Genomic DNA, 16,510 nt, shown 5'->3' with positions numbered 1-16,510 from the left:
ATATCATGTATGAAATATATATGATATGGATTGAAATATCTATGAACAGTACAGCAGACATTTTGGTCAGGTGATGGAAAGAGAGAGGGGAACATGAATGCCCCCCCTTCATTGAATCAAAGGCATATGTTCTCAATAACCCTTTTTAATCCCATGCAGAAGTTTTCTGGGTTTTTTTTGGGGGGGGGGAGGGGGGTTTGGATTCATGGCATTTCAGACTTGATGCTCTGTGCCCTGAAATATTGGACACATATTTTAATTCAAACAAAATATATCAAAGCCATACAAAATTAAAAGGAAACTTTTCTGAAACATATTTTTCTCTCACACTACATGATGTATTTGATGAAGAAAGTAGCATATTATCAAATACCAATATAGGCATATTCCTATAAAATGTTTGGAAATTTTACAACACAACAGTTCCTATATGTAGCTGCATGTTGGCTCTTATGTGCATTTTTGATTGCTGCCTCCTTCACTGCATTTATGCTTATGGAACTGTTTATTATTCTGTATGTACAATGTTACTTTATAATCTGTATAACGTGTATTGCATTATTTTCTAACATACTATACAAATGTTTTTTATTGTTGTTGACAAAACATGAGATTTTCTTTGCAAAAAGTGAAAATTCTACACTTTTGAAAATTGTCATATTTTTAAAAATTTTGCATAGCAAGGAAACATTCATCGCAAGCAAATCATCTCATTAATTAACTTAGAACAAATTTATTTTCAAAACGTTTGCTGTTTGCGGCTTGGTTGCATGCATTTTTGCATTGCTTGATTTGTTTACTTTTTGAATTTCTCTTGTCACAAAGTAAACCGAAGAGATATACAAATTAAAATAGGATAGAGTAAAAATACATGCAAACACACAAACAGCATGTCCAACTGCAACATTCCTTTATACATTCAAGAAAAACAAATAAAAACAACAACAACAAAAACAAGGAAATATAAAATGATCTGTGGCGTCTGTCGATGTCATCATCCCTAGATTTCATTACAACTCTTAATTTTTCAAACATTGACAGGAATTAGGTACATCCATAAAAGTTTAAAAAATGACTTTTGCGCATGACATGAATATTCATGATAATGTACTAAACTCTATATCGGAAATTTATTATAAAATTATTGCTAATGGGGATTTTAATGTTTCGATCGATAACCAACTAAATTTTGCATAATTATGGAAATGAAGACATGTATCTTCATCACTGATAAAGTTCTGTCGTCATACCATTACTGGTGTTAAATTCAATACTCAAAACTGATAAGAATTTATGACTAAATGAAACTACTGAGAGTATATCTTAATTGTCATGGAAGCAGGCTTTTTGATGTGATTTGACACACAACTTATTGCAAATTGACAATTTTTGAAATCGGCACAACTTGCCTTTGATGAGAGCTATATGATTTATTAAATCAAGGCAAGTCATTAAATATTTAAGAACTAATTAACGTTACCTATGGTGACTACAAACATTAGGAGGATGTTTTTTGCATCTTCTTTTAAAGAATTAAGAACCATTAAATGCTAAATATATGCACTGCACCAAGAGATTCAGCAGTTAATTTTAAAGTATTGAGGAGGGGGGTATTTGGTATTTTTGTTAAATTTTTATTTATTTTCTTTATTTTGTTTATTTTTTATATTTTGCTAAAGAAGTTGCTAGTTTCTGTATCTTCTATTTTATTTTTTTTATAATTTGTGAATACTGGGTGTGTTGGCTGTGCGTGACTTATATCACTTGAGTGCTTTGTTCAGACATCAATCATTCATATCTTCAGCAATTAAATATTTCATTGAACAGTTGCAAGATAATATAAATTTAAGCAGAACAATAAAATGAATCATATCAATCAGTTCTGGGACACCCAAAGTTATTATTTTACCAGTGAATTAAAGTTTAACAATAGAAAACAGAACTGCTATCTCTAAGCCCATCTCTAAAGACTATCCTAAAGATGGGAATTACTTGTCTATCTCTGGTACTTTTGCACAACTTGTTTCCTTTTCAGCTTCTGAAATCTTTCACTCAGTTAAACATGGTGGTACCGACAGTTTGCTATATATTTTTATCGCATATCGCAGCTTTAAAAAGAGATGCCCCGAGTGCTAACTACTCCAGTTGCATGTTTTCATTTCTGAAGTGGAAATGTCTTTTATTTCCTTTAATGAGGCAGAACAATGTCACATTTATAGGCAATTTAATTGGCATTGATATTGCTGTGACAGTGACGGCTGGTGTCTATCATCTTTCAATAGAGGAGGCTTTCCTACATAGCTGTACTGTAGGGATACATGGGTACTTCGCACACATCATGCATTCAGTCCACGACATATCAAACTCATCAAAAAAGCAGCCAAACAAAACTCCGACTAAAGATCACACAGTTGTATTAAACTATGGAACAAACTTGTCAGAAAATGATTAAAAGAAGAAAATGCAAAAACCATTCATAAAGAAAAAACCAAAAACGAAAAATATATAGCAGGCCACAGCTGTAGGACACATGTTATTATTTCTATGTTAGAAATGTTCAGAACATGTTTTTAATACACACAGGGGAATAACAATCTATCCAGCTAATTTATGACTATCTCTGCTGCCTTCCATAAATATCCTGGATAAATGATTTATCAATCTGGACATGGTGCCAACGGCCTAACCAGGTTCCCCCATTATATCGACAAATATAGGTATGTAGTGGGCTCTATAAACGCATAAATTAAGACCCAAATCGTACATACCGATACCAGGTTCTTTTAGGCTTTCCTTTTGAGAAATTATTGCAACTTGAGTCTTATTAAAAAGTGACAAATTAGTTTATATTTCTAATACATGATTTGTGATCGACTAGTAAAGTGAATGAATCCCAAACCTAGCAACTTGCAATAATGAACAAGATTATTAAGCTAGTAGCAACAAGTGAGTAACTACTAGAAGTGGGGAGTACTAATAACTTGTTTCAGCAAGTAGTTACTACCAGTAATAACCTGTTGGAATTACTTTGTTTCAGTAAGTAGTAACTACTAGTATAGTATTAACTAATGGGAATAAATTGCTTCAGCAAGCAGTAACTACCAGTAGTAACTAGTTGAAATTACTTTGTTTCAGTCAGTAATAACTACTAGTATAGTAACTAGTAAGTAGTAACTAGAAGTATACTACTAGTATCAATAAGTACTTTAGTACGTATTTTAGTGGTGGTAACTAATAGTAACTACTATATAGTGTCATCCAATAGTATTTAGTAGTATCAGCTGCTAGTCATATTACTTTTAGTGCTCAGCACTTCACTCGACAGCATAGGCTGGCCGGTCTCAATTGTTATCATTTCCAGTAATAATACAACTGTGGATCGTGTACCGTTCCAATAATTAGAAGAAAGTCTTGGTTTTAACTTTGTACATTGTAACAGATAATGTAATCGATTCAAGACATCAATATATTCACATAGACGGAGACTTTCTCAGAAGTCTACATAATGAGGTTAATACACATGTAAGCCTGTTTACCGCTGTGTTGGTTGCTGTACACTATTGCAATCATGAAGGTAGTATACACCAAATATATATATGGATATTGATGAATGTCGTTAGTAGGCAGAGTGTAGAAAGAGATATGTCATTAGATATGTCATCTGTAAATGTATGAGAGCTCAAGTAGAGAGGATTATTTACATATGTGCTTCCCCTCTAAATCAAAGATGTGTTGATTTTGTAAAATAACAAAAACAATCTGTGTTTTTGTAAGGAAAGGCAGAGAATAAGTTAATTAAATAGTATTTTAGGTTCAAGTAGAACATTTAAGAAAAAAAGAAAAAAACAAATAGATTGATATACAGTGTTCAAAAGTTCATGGTTTCTATTGAAGGCCAAATTCTCATTATATGTGACATACAGGCTTTAATAGTTAATTATTTAAAGCCCTATGATGCATACAGTATAAACACTTTAAACCTAACCGATCCCTTAATCTACCATCGTTTTTGGTACTATTACTACTAGTTCAGTAAATAATAACACAATCATAACCATGTACTTTTCCCAAAAAATTGTTGGCTCATTTGCTGAAATCGAGGGAATGAAAAATTCAAACCAAAACAGTGTCCATTCGTATTATTATTTGGGTAAAAAAGAAAACATTAGCCGGGCGCATTGTGCTGGCAGATGTATCGACCTATCCGTTCAATACTGTGCATTAAGTTGATTGAAGGGCTACGTATATCACATACCTATAGCACCATTATGTAATGTCTGTGTGTCTCTTTCAACGTTCCCGCATCAGAGAACCTTTCGTAGGACACATTCCACACAAACCCCTCAAGTCAGTAGTTGCTTGCCTTACACTATAGTGTCCAGTGAAAAATTTTCACTGTGTTATAGGCTCCATTGTTTTTTTAATATAACCTATTGAGGTCAAGACATTTGCCTGTACATGCGCCCCTGATAAATGTTTCGGTATGTACACAAACAGGGATGTATTTCAGTTTGAATTTTTTCATCGGCTCGATTTCTGCGATCAAACGAGCCAACAATTTTTGAGAAAAATTAAGTACCTCGTCATGATTGTGTTACTATTTACCACACAATGTTACCAAAACAAGAGATTCTTAAGATGGTCAAATCAAATGCATCTTGGGGCTTAAACTAATATGCATAGATACAATCATTGTCATGTCAGCTTATAGCAGCAACAACAACATATTTATTTACATCACACACCTATCAGATTAAATAATAAATGTATTTCAATGTTTGTCATTTTGTATTCTCTTTCAGTCATCTTTGCACATTTCCCTCTCCTCCTCCCCCCTCCCACTTTTTCCCTTTTCTTGGAGGGGCAGAGGGAGAAGGGAGGATGGATGTTGTCTCATAATTGGGATCTACTTTGGCTACATGTGTTTCTTCCTCTATTTTCTTTTTCACACCATCACTGATAAGGCAAGGGTAAACTATACCCAATTTGCATTTCAAACATGAGTTCATACACACAGATACCATACACACACAGACACACATCATCACCACCACATAGATTCCCCAGGCCACTGGTAAGGAATAAGAAAAAAGATAAAATTGCAATAATTTAATTTATTCAAAGATTTTCTTTTGTTTAAATTATTGAAAAATACTCTCTGGGCAAATGATTGTATGCCCTTCAGAACAAGTGGGACCAAAAAAAGAAAGAAAGAAAAGCCACTTTAGTTAAATATTGAAATTGTTTAATTGATGAAAATTATCTTACCAAGGAGATAACGACGATGATACTGGCTGTAATGGTCAACCACACATTCAATTGGATGTCATCATGCTGAGAGAAGAGAATAGGAAACAATCACAGTTAAAATATCATAATATGTAAACAGAAATGACAAGTATTAATCCTCTTCAAATTCAAATAATTTTATCTGGGTATTTCACATCTCTGAAAATGTGGCGATTCTACAAGTATTCCCAGAAAGAAGAATTGTAATGGAGACTTCTCTTTAATTCTTACTCTCACCAAACTGCCTACATTCCATCTTGGTACAAAAAATTGACAAATATTCAAAAAATCATGTTTGCTGATCAAAATCAAATATCGAAGTAAAGATTTGTCAAAAACAGAAAAACTGTAAAGTGCATTTGACTTCATGAAGAAATATTGTGGATCTTCAGCGTTAATGCAGAGGGCGCTGTTATATCTCTATATATACAGCTCTGGTTCCTAACTCTGGGTCCTAATCTGTCGCTGTTGATTTTGTTGATATAGGGCATGGCTGGAGATTCCTATTCATTTAAAGCTTAATGTTGAAGTTTTACAGTCTTGTATGAGGCCAAGGCCACCCTCACATGACTTTGCAACACTTAACCCCTGGTCATTGGTAACTTGGCACACCCACTCAGCAAAGTGTGCACAATTCAAACAATCCCTGCTGGAGCACTACAGTGCATCACATCTACAAGTCCCCTGGGGGACTTCCCATAGGGTGCAGCCACAAACCAGCGCAATTAAACAACTATATTTACAAGATACATCGCAAGTCCCCCATTTATACACCTGGGTGACGAGAGGCAAAGGAGATGAAGTGCCTTGCCAAGGACACAACATAGTGATCTGGCCAGGGCTTGAACCTGAAATCCTTAGATCACAAGTCCACTGCCTTAACCTCTCTTGTTTTAATTACACCATGAGTGGTATTCAATCAGTACAAAGAAGCTAGGAACATTGGTGTTGCAGTTTGCTTTTGTACTGGTGCTGGAAATTGATGACCAAATCCAAAATTATGATGCATTATCATTCTAGCACATTTGTAGCCAACTTTGTTCGAGCTCATAGGTATACTGTATTGGCCCCAAATTTGCTAGATATTCAAATATGGTCACCTTTAGTCAAACTTCTTAGACTGTTTTTATTACAACATCTGAGGAAATTTTCCTCACTGGGACATTCAGTCATCTTGTGTAATCCTTAAAAATGTCTGAGAACAATTTGGAGAGTAAAGACCTCAAGGAAAGTACTTTTTGAAAACTTCTAGCAATTATAGCATGCTATAATTTTGGGCCGATACTGACTACCTTTAAATTATTCCCATTTAAAACTAGCTTAAATAGAAGAAGGCATAAAATTATATGTTTGTGCATATATGCTACATGTCAGCGAGTGTCATAATTTCAAACAGTCCAGCAGTTGCCCTGTAGTTAATAATAATCACTATTATGTGCTGTGAGGTGCCTTGTACATTGAACAATAACTGTGCTTCATCAATAAATCATGCATGCAGCAACTAATGAACAAAACTCAACCCTTCCTAACCAAAACCAGCCGTTATTCATTACTTCTGTTTCTAAACTTGAAGGAGTTCACTTTACACAGTATAAATTATTCATCTGGCTACAAAAAATTCACAAATAACAGAGAGATTTTGTGCAGACCAAGTTCTCTCCCAAATATCCCCCATTACAGAGCCTCCTTCTCCTCATTACTGCATTACGGTGTCACACTTGATCTACAGTACAAGGTTTAATTTGTTCTCATGTATGATCTGTAGTAACAAGTGGACATAGAATTAAAGGGAAAGAATACCTTCTGGGTTTCTCATCCAAATTGACTCATTTGGATCGGTTGATTACATACTTAATCATAATTCCATACGAATGCAGCAGTGAATATATATATCAAAAGGCGGTGTCTATAATATCTTTCGTTCATTTTCTGGTGCCTCTCTGATGTTCTCTAATGTGTGCAGCACTTAGCGTGTCAGGGTTTGAAACATGCTACGATATATTCTCGGGAGAGAAATAATGATGCATTTCATGGGGATCAAATCAGTAAATCAACAATAGTCTTTACTCACTTGAAACAAAGATACCAGGACAGATTGATTCATTACCAATTATTGGTTTGCAAGGTTCACATGTGGGCCTGGTATGAGGTAGCAGTTATTCAGTCGACAAGGCAATGTCCCAGTAATTACCAGGAAAAGGGGAGCTGTTACAACACACAACATGTACACGTAGGATGTGTAGAAGTTACTTTACAGCTCAGTTTAAGATATTTGTTTATTTATTTATATTTGTTCACTTTCATTTTTTGGGGTATTTATTTACATTTGTTGACATGCAAGTCAACTTATCACACCTGCATTGGACTTTATGGTAACAAATTGGACTAATGCAAAATTATGAACATTACGTCGCCATTAGACTTGATCCCGAAATGAGACTTTCTTCTAAGGGAAGTTATGTAAATGTGAATTTTACCTACAGGTATAAATTTAGGTTTTTCTATGATAACATAATGCAGAACAGAGCTGAGATTGGGATGAGAGGAGGGAGGGGAGGAGTGGGATGAAGAGGGAGAGGGGGTAGGTGGGTAAATTGAGGAATAGCAGGGACACAGGGAAATCTATGACTTCAAGTATATAACCAAAGCCAGATTTAACGTACTTGATGGCACTGGAATAACCTGTGATAATCGTTACTATTTTAAGAAGCATTAGACTGAGTAATCCAGCCACTCACTCTAACTGATGTGCCTCAGATATTTAAAGGAGTATTTCTCAAAAAATTAAAACAGTAAAGAATTTTATACAAACTGGACTGATATAGGAGTGTTTTTTTGTGGTCTAGAAACATATCAAAATTAATTTGATGCTTTAAAATTTACCCTTTAATAGCAAGATATGAAAGATACCTGTGACTATAGCTATAGTGATGCCTCTTCGCCATACGTACAGTGTGATTTACATGGTTGTGCTTTGCATAGCTCTAATTGCACCCTTGAGGGCATCTCATAAGACACCACATCCAGTTTTATTCTTAAGTTCAATGTTATCCCTGTCATACGGCCTCCCATGGGAAATCACTGTCACGACAGTCTGTCCGAAATTATTCGTAAAGTTTAATATAACCATGCAATCAACATAACGGATATCTCGCCAATGATGCTGTGTCTTAAACCTTTATAAAGATGAATTTTAGGCAGAATTTTACTCTTGATATAAACATGTCCTACCTAAAGAGAAACTTCTTATATTGATTTATACAGCTATTAATGATTTCACAATATTCAGCTTTCAAATACGCTGAATCTCAGGAATGCTCCTGTAAGGCCAATTGATGATGATGATGTCAGGCATGGTCCTCAAGCCTGATAGTTAATGTTAATGGTAAATCATTGTTTTATAACTTCTAATAACTCAAGAATCTTCATAATATTTGGCTTTGTTATGCGAAACATGTACAGAAGGTTACAAGAAGGTAAAACAAACTATTCGCACAATGGCTGGGTTTTGATTAAAACTTTTCCTTCCTTCGTTTTTAAAAAAGCATTATTCTAAAAAGTGAAAATGAAACCAAGAGATTGGCAAATATATTAACATTTCCTTATTTTCATATCCAATGTGTTTAGTCTGGATAGGCTAGTTGTTATTTTTTATTTAAAGTAGGTGGTTGATCCTGGGACGGACAGACGCATAAATTGTGACCAGCTCAGTGACCCAACCAGTGAGTGGCCCAAGGGCCTTGAAACAAGCATTGCATTTGGCATCTTGGATGACACTAGCACCTTTTGGAAACCAAAAGGAAATTAACATGCATGGCAGTGTCTTCAGTACATCAAAAGTAAATTTAAAAAAACAGGAAAAGGTTGGACTTCTTGTGACACTATGACACCCCATATTGACAAAGTTACAGCTTCCTGACTAGACATTTAAGAAATGGTATTTCCCCCAAAAGAACCAAATTTTTCTGAGCTAGCTGTTGAGGGAGTTGTTCATCACCAGTATCTAGATATGATGTACAGTAGAGGCAATGGTTGTTGCGTCTCCTTTAACTTTCAAGATAACAAGTGTGTCATCATGGTGCTTTGAAAGAAAACACACACCTGTTTGTTTAACATATTTTGTCAGATCTGCAAATCAATAGTTCTACACAAAGTATAATTCATTGAGGAACGGCTACTTTAAAATAATAAACAGATCTGCCTCTTCTGAAACAAGATGTTCCCATCGATTAAAGCGGCTTTTGGCCTTTAGTAACGCTCCGATGTAAACTAATAATGTGCAATTCCTTAACAGCCTCTTCACTTCGTCAGTCACATTTCATTTCCAAGATTTGCAATATTTAAAAAGAAATTTATTCACATTTTATATATGATTGTTACTCATCTGAGAAAATGTTTATGTCTGATTGATTTTTTTCTTTTAGAACAATGTGGGATTATTTAATTAAATATTGACTGACATTCGTTAAGTGCATATGAAAAATAAAATATTTTCAAAGAGGAATAACAGTATTGTTTGATCATTTAATTGACACCTTATTTTGAGAAAAAATGGAAATACTTGGGTTTTGGGTAAATTTGCTTACTAGATGCTTTAATGTAGCTCTGCTCTTTAATTACTCAGAACTTGAGGCCCATGAATAAATTATGAGCTACAGATGGCAGTGACAAAATGCAGTCCCTGGGAGAAACGATGAGAGGCAGCCAATAGGATGAAGACAGAATTAATGACCAAATTATATATGCCAACAGTATATGTACAGAGAAGGCCCTTGCAACTATAAACACAGATAAACAGTACTAGAAAGTCATCACACAGAATTGGCCCAAATTCAATCACCTGGTTGTGTTTAAAGGGACAGTCTACAGTTTGTTCTCTAGGTTGCTACAAAATGCCGGAGCAAAACGTCATGTTCATACTATACTAGCACATGGTTTCCATTGAGTCACTTATGGAAAGTGCTTACATTAAAAGCAGTTTTTCTTTTCTTTTTGGCCTCAGTTTTCCCCAAGCCCTGTGATGGTTTTATCCCAAAATAATCAAAACTATGAAACTCTCCTAGAGTTAATTTTCACCAAATGAGGATGAAATTAGGAATTAAATAAACTATTTTGATTCAAGTCTAAACATTTTCTAACCCAGACAAATTTCCATGAGAGTATTTTAATCACAACTATAAACAATAAATTGTCAAATTTCCAAACATTTTGATTTCCTCTTCATCACTTGAGATAAAACTAAAAATCATCAGATTTTTAGTATCGATTAACATCAAGCACGTTCCTAAAATCAACTGAAAAGGCTTCATTTAAAGTAGTTAAGTATACGATATGTCACCAGAGACATTTTATCGAAAAAATATGCACAAATTCTGGTTTTAATGAGGATTTTAGATAACAAGGAACGGTGTCTCCCTCAATGAATGCTTTCCTAAATCCATACTCTTATGGCACACTACTTGTTTTTAAAGGTGAATTATGTTTCATGGATCCATGAATTTGTGTTTGAGGGCAATAATCTCCAACACATTCTATTTATTATTAAGGGCTTTGAACTACATTCTTGAAAACTCCATCAGCAAGTTAATTGCTTCTTCAGATGTTTGAAGTCTTGGTTGCCATGGTGATACTCTCTCAAGGGTACAAAATGTAGACGATTGCCAAAAATTAAATCCGCCAGACCTGCCATTTATGATCAACCTTAAAAATTAGTAAATTAAAAATGGGTGAGGGAACCATGGCACCATAGTAACAAAGACTCATGAATATTTATACATTCATAAATTGAATCAACATTAAAGCTGCATGTACTTAATGCATTCATCATGACCGGATGTTGTCATATATCTATACTCCATCATTTTTAAAGGACAGACTAGGTATACCTGAAACATAATTCTTTACAGTTATCTACAAAAACCACATCAGGAATGATGGATATTATTAAATAATGGATAATTGTAACACTTTACAGCTGAAATAATAAGACGTACGTTTCAACTTTTTGCAATAGACCAAATTTGACTATAGCTCATCACTGAACTGAGGGGTACCAATGGGGCTTGTCAGCGTTTCAACAGAGGGCGCTATCATATACATCCTGAAATGTGTGGTCAATGGTGTTTACAGATCTCTGAACCAAATCAACACTGCAATTATGCAAAAATGCTCCCAAGCACGCAAACACACACAAACACGCTTGGTGATTGGCTAGTTCAAGGTTCTATTTGTGCAGTTTTGCCGAGGGAAAAAGGTACTTTAGACAACGCAAGTTTAATGTGCATAAAACTATTGGTTTGACTTGAAACTGTGGACAATATTCCAAACGTTCCATGCTATTATAATCATGGAAGAATTTTTTTTCTTCTAGATATCAACCACCATATGGTACCACCAAGCTAATCCTGAGATTTGGGTACTAAAACTCATTAGCATCAGCTTGTCAATATTCGTGTAACTAGATAAGAGGATGTGAGGGCATCCTCTCTGTTGATTTATATATGCCGTTTGAGAGCTTAATTATTACATGGAATCCGTATGACGCTAATCCAAATACAGACTTTTTCCTACAACCAGAATTCTTGAAAACTGCTGTCTGAACCTTGACCTTAAGCTACTTATAGTAAAACACACACTGATGGCAGATTCGCAGCATATCAAAGTCACATTACCATTACAATAAATATCTTTCCAAGATTATGTGTATCAAAGGGAGTCATGTATCACTCCATCTGTCTCTCAGAATGGCATCTCCATTTGATACCAAACTATTGCAAATTGTAAGACCGGACTAGATACTTTCTTCTCCCCCTACCCCCCCCCCACCCATTCTGTTTCATTTCTATACAGGCTAACTTCCTAATCACCTGACCTATCCAAAATGGAAATATTCATCAATTTTTGACTTCTTTGATCCATTATATGAATTATATGGATTGAAACTACATGAACTAATCATGCTAATGAAGTGAATTAATTACTACATGGGAAATGTAGCATCGATTAAAAATAGCATTGAAAGAGGTAACAATAATAACTCAAAAAGCTATCTTACTTCAGAAGAGAATAAAAGTGAGGCGAACAAAGGGCCATTACTGTTGAGAGAACAGACACCGACAAAGCGTGTGGAGTGACAGGAACCTTATCCGACCTGACTCTATCTAAAATATTCATCAAATCATCCTCTCAACAAGAAATGGGAGAGCACAGATATGAATATGCTCTTGCATGATGCATGAATGTGCAAATGTCATTCAAACCTCTTGAGGCCCTGCCTGTCAACATGATCGAAAACCTTTCAGATTCCACATTTACGATTACACCAAGGGCGTCAATTTATATAACTTACGAAAGCGAATTTTTAACATTGAGGAAACTGGCGAAAGAGACACTGTGATGTATGTATATATATCTAGCGAAATCGAATTGTCCTCTCTCGCTGTCTACACATGGGGATTAAAGCTGTACGCCGATAAATAGCTAACTTGACATGGTTGAACGATAAATAGCAAGATGAACATATGCATGTACTTAGCTTAACTTTGTTGAGATAATTTTTTTGCCAAAGAACACTCTAAATTTAAAGCAGTTTATTAAAGGTCATCAGAACATTGTTAAAACTTTTCAAACGTTAGACTGCCGAAGGTTGTGACTATCTAAACTAAATACCAGACGTAGCCGAAGGGTTCAATTAGACTTGTAATTAAAATGTCAAAAAGAGGAACAAAAGCTCTGAAAGTGAGATTCAAAAAATGGTTGTGGAAGTTGTAAATGACCGACCATTATTTGATCTTCAAGCATTTATTTGGGGCCTACAGTATGTTGATGACCTGTAAGTTTTGTCCATAGTCTACAACAACTTCAACACATCTACCATTTAGTACTTACAGGATTATAATCAAGTAAATTTCATCATATAACCATTTTTTTCAAAAATCAAATTAAACCAACTCATTTTAGCCAAAAAGGAAAAATATAATAATAAATAGCTAGTGCAGTAACATATAGTTAGCTCTAAGAGGTAACAACACAAAGCCTTTTCTAAGGATTATTGTTGTATCACCCCCTCCCCCTTCCAATCAAGCCTTTATAGAAACTAATAATGCCGGTGAAAGCAGGTATGTGTTATAAGTCAATAATACTTTGCTCTCAACTTTAATTCAAATAGATGGAAACAAAAGCTATTGTAAGTTGTTTTCTTTTGTTTTATGACAATACCAATTTGTTTTATCGATAATATTGCTCCGAGAAAAAAACTTGAAAACTAAAATAGACAAAGAGCAGAATTTCTGCTGGCTTGCATATATTACAAAAGTAAGGCAGGATTACTGTTATTAACTGTTGTCATTCAGAATGCAAAGGCTTCTAGAATTACCTTGAAAACAAATTGGACAGGATCTGTGTGAAATAACTGCAGACAATGGAATCAGGGCCATATGGTTACCATTTGTGTAGAACTTAATGAGTTTTCTTTGTCTCAAACCTCCAAGAAACTGGTCTGTAAAGTTAATACTCAGTACTCACTGTGGGTGTGTGTGTGCTTTCTTTGATCATAAATTATGAAACGATCTAAAAAGAACTTTTCAAAGAAAAGATCAGGTTTTGAATCAGCTGCAGGAATCTCTATAAAAAGCAGACTTGTAGTAAATGTTAAAACAAAGGATATTTCAGATATTTGTGGGGGGGGGGGTTGGGGGGTGGGACCAACCAAAAATTATTCTTGCCTCCATATCTCTCATAGTTATATGTAATTTTTCTTGTACTTTTAACACCTTGAAATTTCTACCTTAACTTCCAAATTAATCAAATAGACCTGTTAATACCTCATATCGCTCCCAATTCTCAGCTTAATGCTTCCATTCCCTTCCCTTCCCTTCCCTACCCTTCCCTTCCCTTCCCTACCCTACCATTCCTTATATCCCTCTCTTCACTTGTCTCCAACCACTACGATTTGATCAATTTTCTCTCCTCATTACATGCTTTCATTCCTTACTTCCTTCCACAATGAGTCCTTGATATAATTGTCTTTCTCAACAGTTTCATACTTGTTGTTCAAATGTCTTCAACACCCCTCCCCAATCTCCACCCCCCACCTCACCCCCCAACCAATACTTCAGTGATATTCCTCCAAGATCCTACAGAAAAAGGGGTTGCAATGAGTCTACAGATGACTATAAAGTCTTTGGACTTGGTGGTTTAATGGGAAAGTGAGATAGATGTGAATAGGAAAAAGATGGGGAAGAAGAAGTGGAGGGGTGGGGGTGGAGGAGGGGAAATGAGTGGGAGATGAAAGAAGAGAACAAATCCAATTGCATTTCTCTTGATTGTTAAACGGTGTAAATATTTCACCGATCCCAGATCCTAATTGTTACTGATATCAATCAATCTATATTCCACTTTTGAAGGTTCACCATGATCTATGATGGAATCAAGTGTTAACATTGACCTCACCAGCCGGGAGGTAATTGATTAGAACTGCTTGGGGGTTGAAGCGGAACCGTTTTTATGAACAAACAACATTACATGTAAGGCTATGGCTTTATATAACGATATCCTGTTACAGTTCTCAAGAATCACCGACACCGATGTTTGGCAGAGATCACCTCTGCTCGTTTACAATTCCCGGGATTTCGCAAACCTCCCACATCCTCGACTGTCCAGCCTCGTTAACGTTAAAAGAAATGACAAAACAGAGAGAATCCACACCACAAGGCGGCTTATTTATCTGAATATGATTTTCATCTTGGAAGAGGAAATGAAGTAATTTACAAGTTGGTTGTCTCAAGGAAACCGCACTGTTTGCTAACTTCTACTAGGAACGGAAAAGGCGATATTTTGTGCAAACAAAGTCTGAGAATTTCATTATAAATATATGAAGGTAAAAAAGGATTACGTTATTGTTAAAAAAGGAGGGATTCTAAGCCATGATTATGAAATATTTAAGTGTCATTGTGCAAAGAAAACATCTTAGAAAAATTAATAATCGAAAGTACAATACGGTCTTTGTGATTTTGATAAACAGTAGAAGCAAGCACAAATTTGGAATGCAGTTAATACACCATGTTGACAACAACTGGGTATATATATATCTGCTTCAAGCTGTCTGGACCCAGTGAATATTTAATCTGGAAAGGATTAAGAATCTTTCAGTCTCTTGCACGCTGTCAGTATATGAAACAAGTCATATGAACAGTGTGTTGTATATAACTGTGCAGTCCAATGTGAAGTAGTAGCTCCTTGGTCAGTGCTAACCTGGTGATTGATCAATACTACTTGGAATGATCAACATTCTTTGTTTTTCTCCAAAGTCAGATTATACTGCAAAACCTTAAACCTGAATGATTCTAGACATGTAGACATAGACACCGATCATGAGACCTACAGTGCTACTGATAGTTTTGAACATTTGAATGAGAGATAGAAGAGAGGCATTACTATTGGAATTTAGTTTGAAATTTCAAAACCAACACAAAAGGTCTTATAAGCCGAGAGTACTCCTACAGTACACCGTATCCAGGGGTGGATTCAGAATTTCAAAACAGTAGGGGGATGTGCCCTGTGTTTGTTGAACCTGATTGAATCCTGTTGTGTGGGGGGGGGGAGGGAGGGAGTGGTGGAATGTCTGGGAGATCCTCCACCAGATGAAATTAAAATTGTGCTATTCACTACTATTGAATATTTATGAGGTTGGTTAGGGATAGGAGTCGGGGAAACCCCTGCATATCCCTCTGTATTCATGTCTGGTAGGTAATGTTTATAAATATCCGCCTTCTCTGTCATCCCTTCCTTTCTGGACATCCTCAAACATTCTTTATAGGCATTTCAGAGGAGTCATACCATTTATTATCCCTACACTAGGTGTAAAACTTACCATATTACAGAAGTCCTCCAGCTTTTCCCCACAGATGGACGTCTGAGTGTTGTTACTTGACGGGGCTGTCGTTGGTGACATCGTGGTTGTTGTTGGCTTGGAAGGCACCATACCTACAGTAAATAAGAAACAAAATACAGTCGGTCACAGCGCTGCCTCAATTCCTCTCCATAGGTATTATCCCTCTCCCTACCTTCCTTTCTTCACCCATCCACTCCCTGTTTTAACCTCTACTCCTCCCCCACCCCTACAACCAAATACAAAGGCTAACTTAAATGACATCGGTGATTCGGTATAAATGGCCCCAATTGTTAGCACCCTAGAACATGCCAGACATTACAAAATATATTT

The 16,510-nt window shown here is 35.6% G+C and overlaps 1 protein-coding gene across 2 annotated transcripts in view; it reads right to left on the bottom strand.

Moving 5' to 3' along the window:
- Positions 1–16,510, bottom strand: part of LOC139980398 (uncharacterized) — a 71,633-nt gene that overhangs the window by 8,968 nt on the left and 46,155 nt on the right. For both annotated transcript variants that reach the window (XM_071992036.1, XM_071992035.1), the window contains exons 5-6: positions 16,160–16,272; positions 5,269–5,334 (exon numbers count right to left, since the gene is read on the bottom strand). In XM_071992036.1, the coding sequence (XP_071848137.1) occupies positions 5,269–5,334; positions 16,160–16,272 (179 nt within the window). The remainder of the gene's footprint in view (positions 1–5,268; positions 5,335–16,159; positions 16,273–16,510) is intronic.

The sequence above is a fragment of the Apostichopus japonicus genome, chromosome 14 (assembly GCF_037975245.1).
Source record: "Apostichopus japonicus isolate 1M-3 chromosome 14, ASM3797524v1, whole genome shotgun sequence".
NCBI classification, from domain to species: Eukaryota; Metazoa; Echinodermata; class Holothuroidea; order Aspidochirotida; family Stichopodidae; genus Apostichopus; species Apostichopus japonicus.
This window is presented reverse-complemented; position numbering and strand designations above follow the sequence as displayed.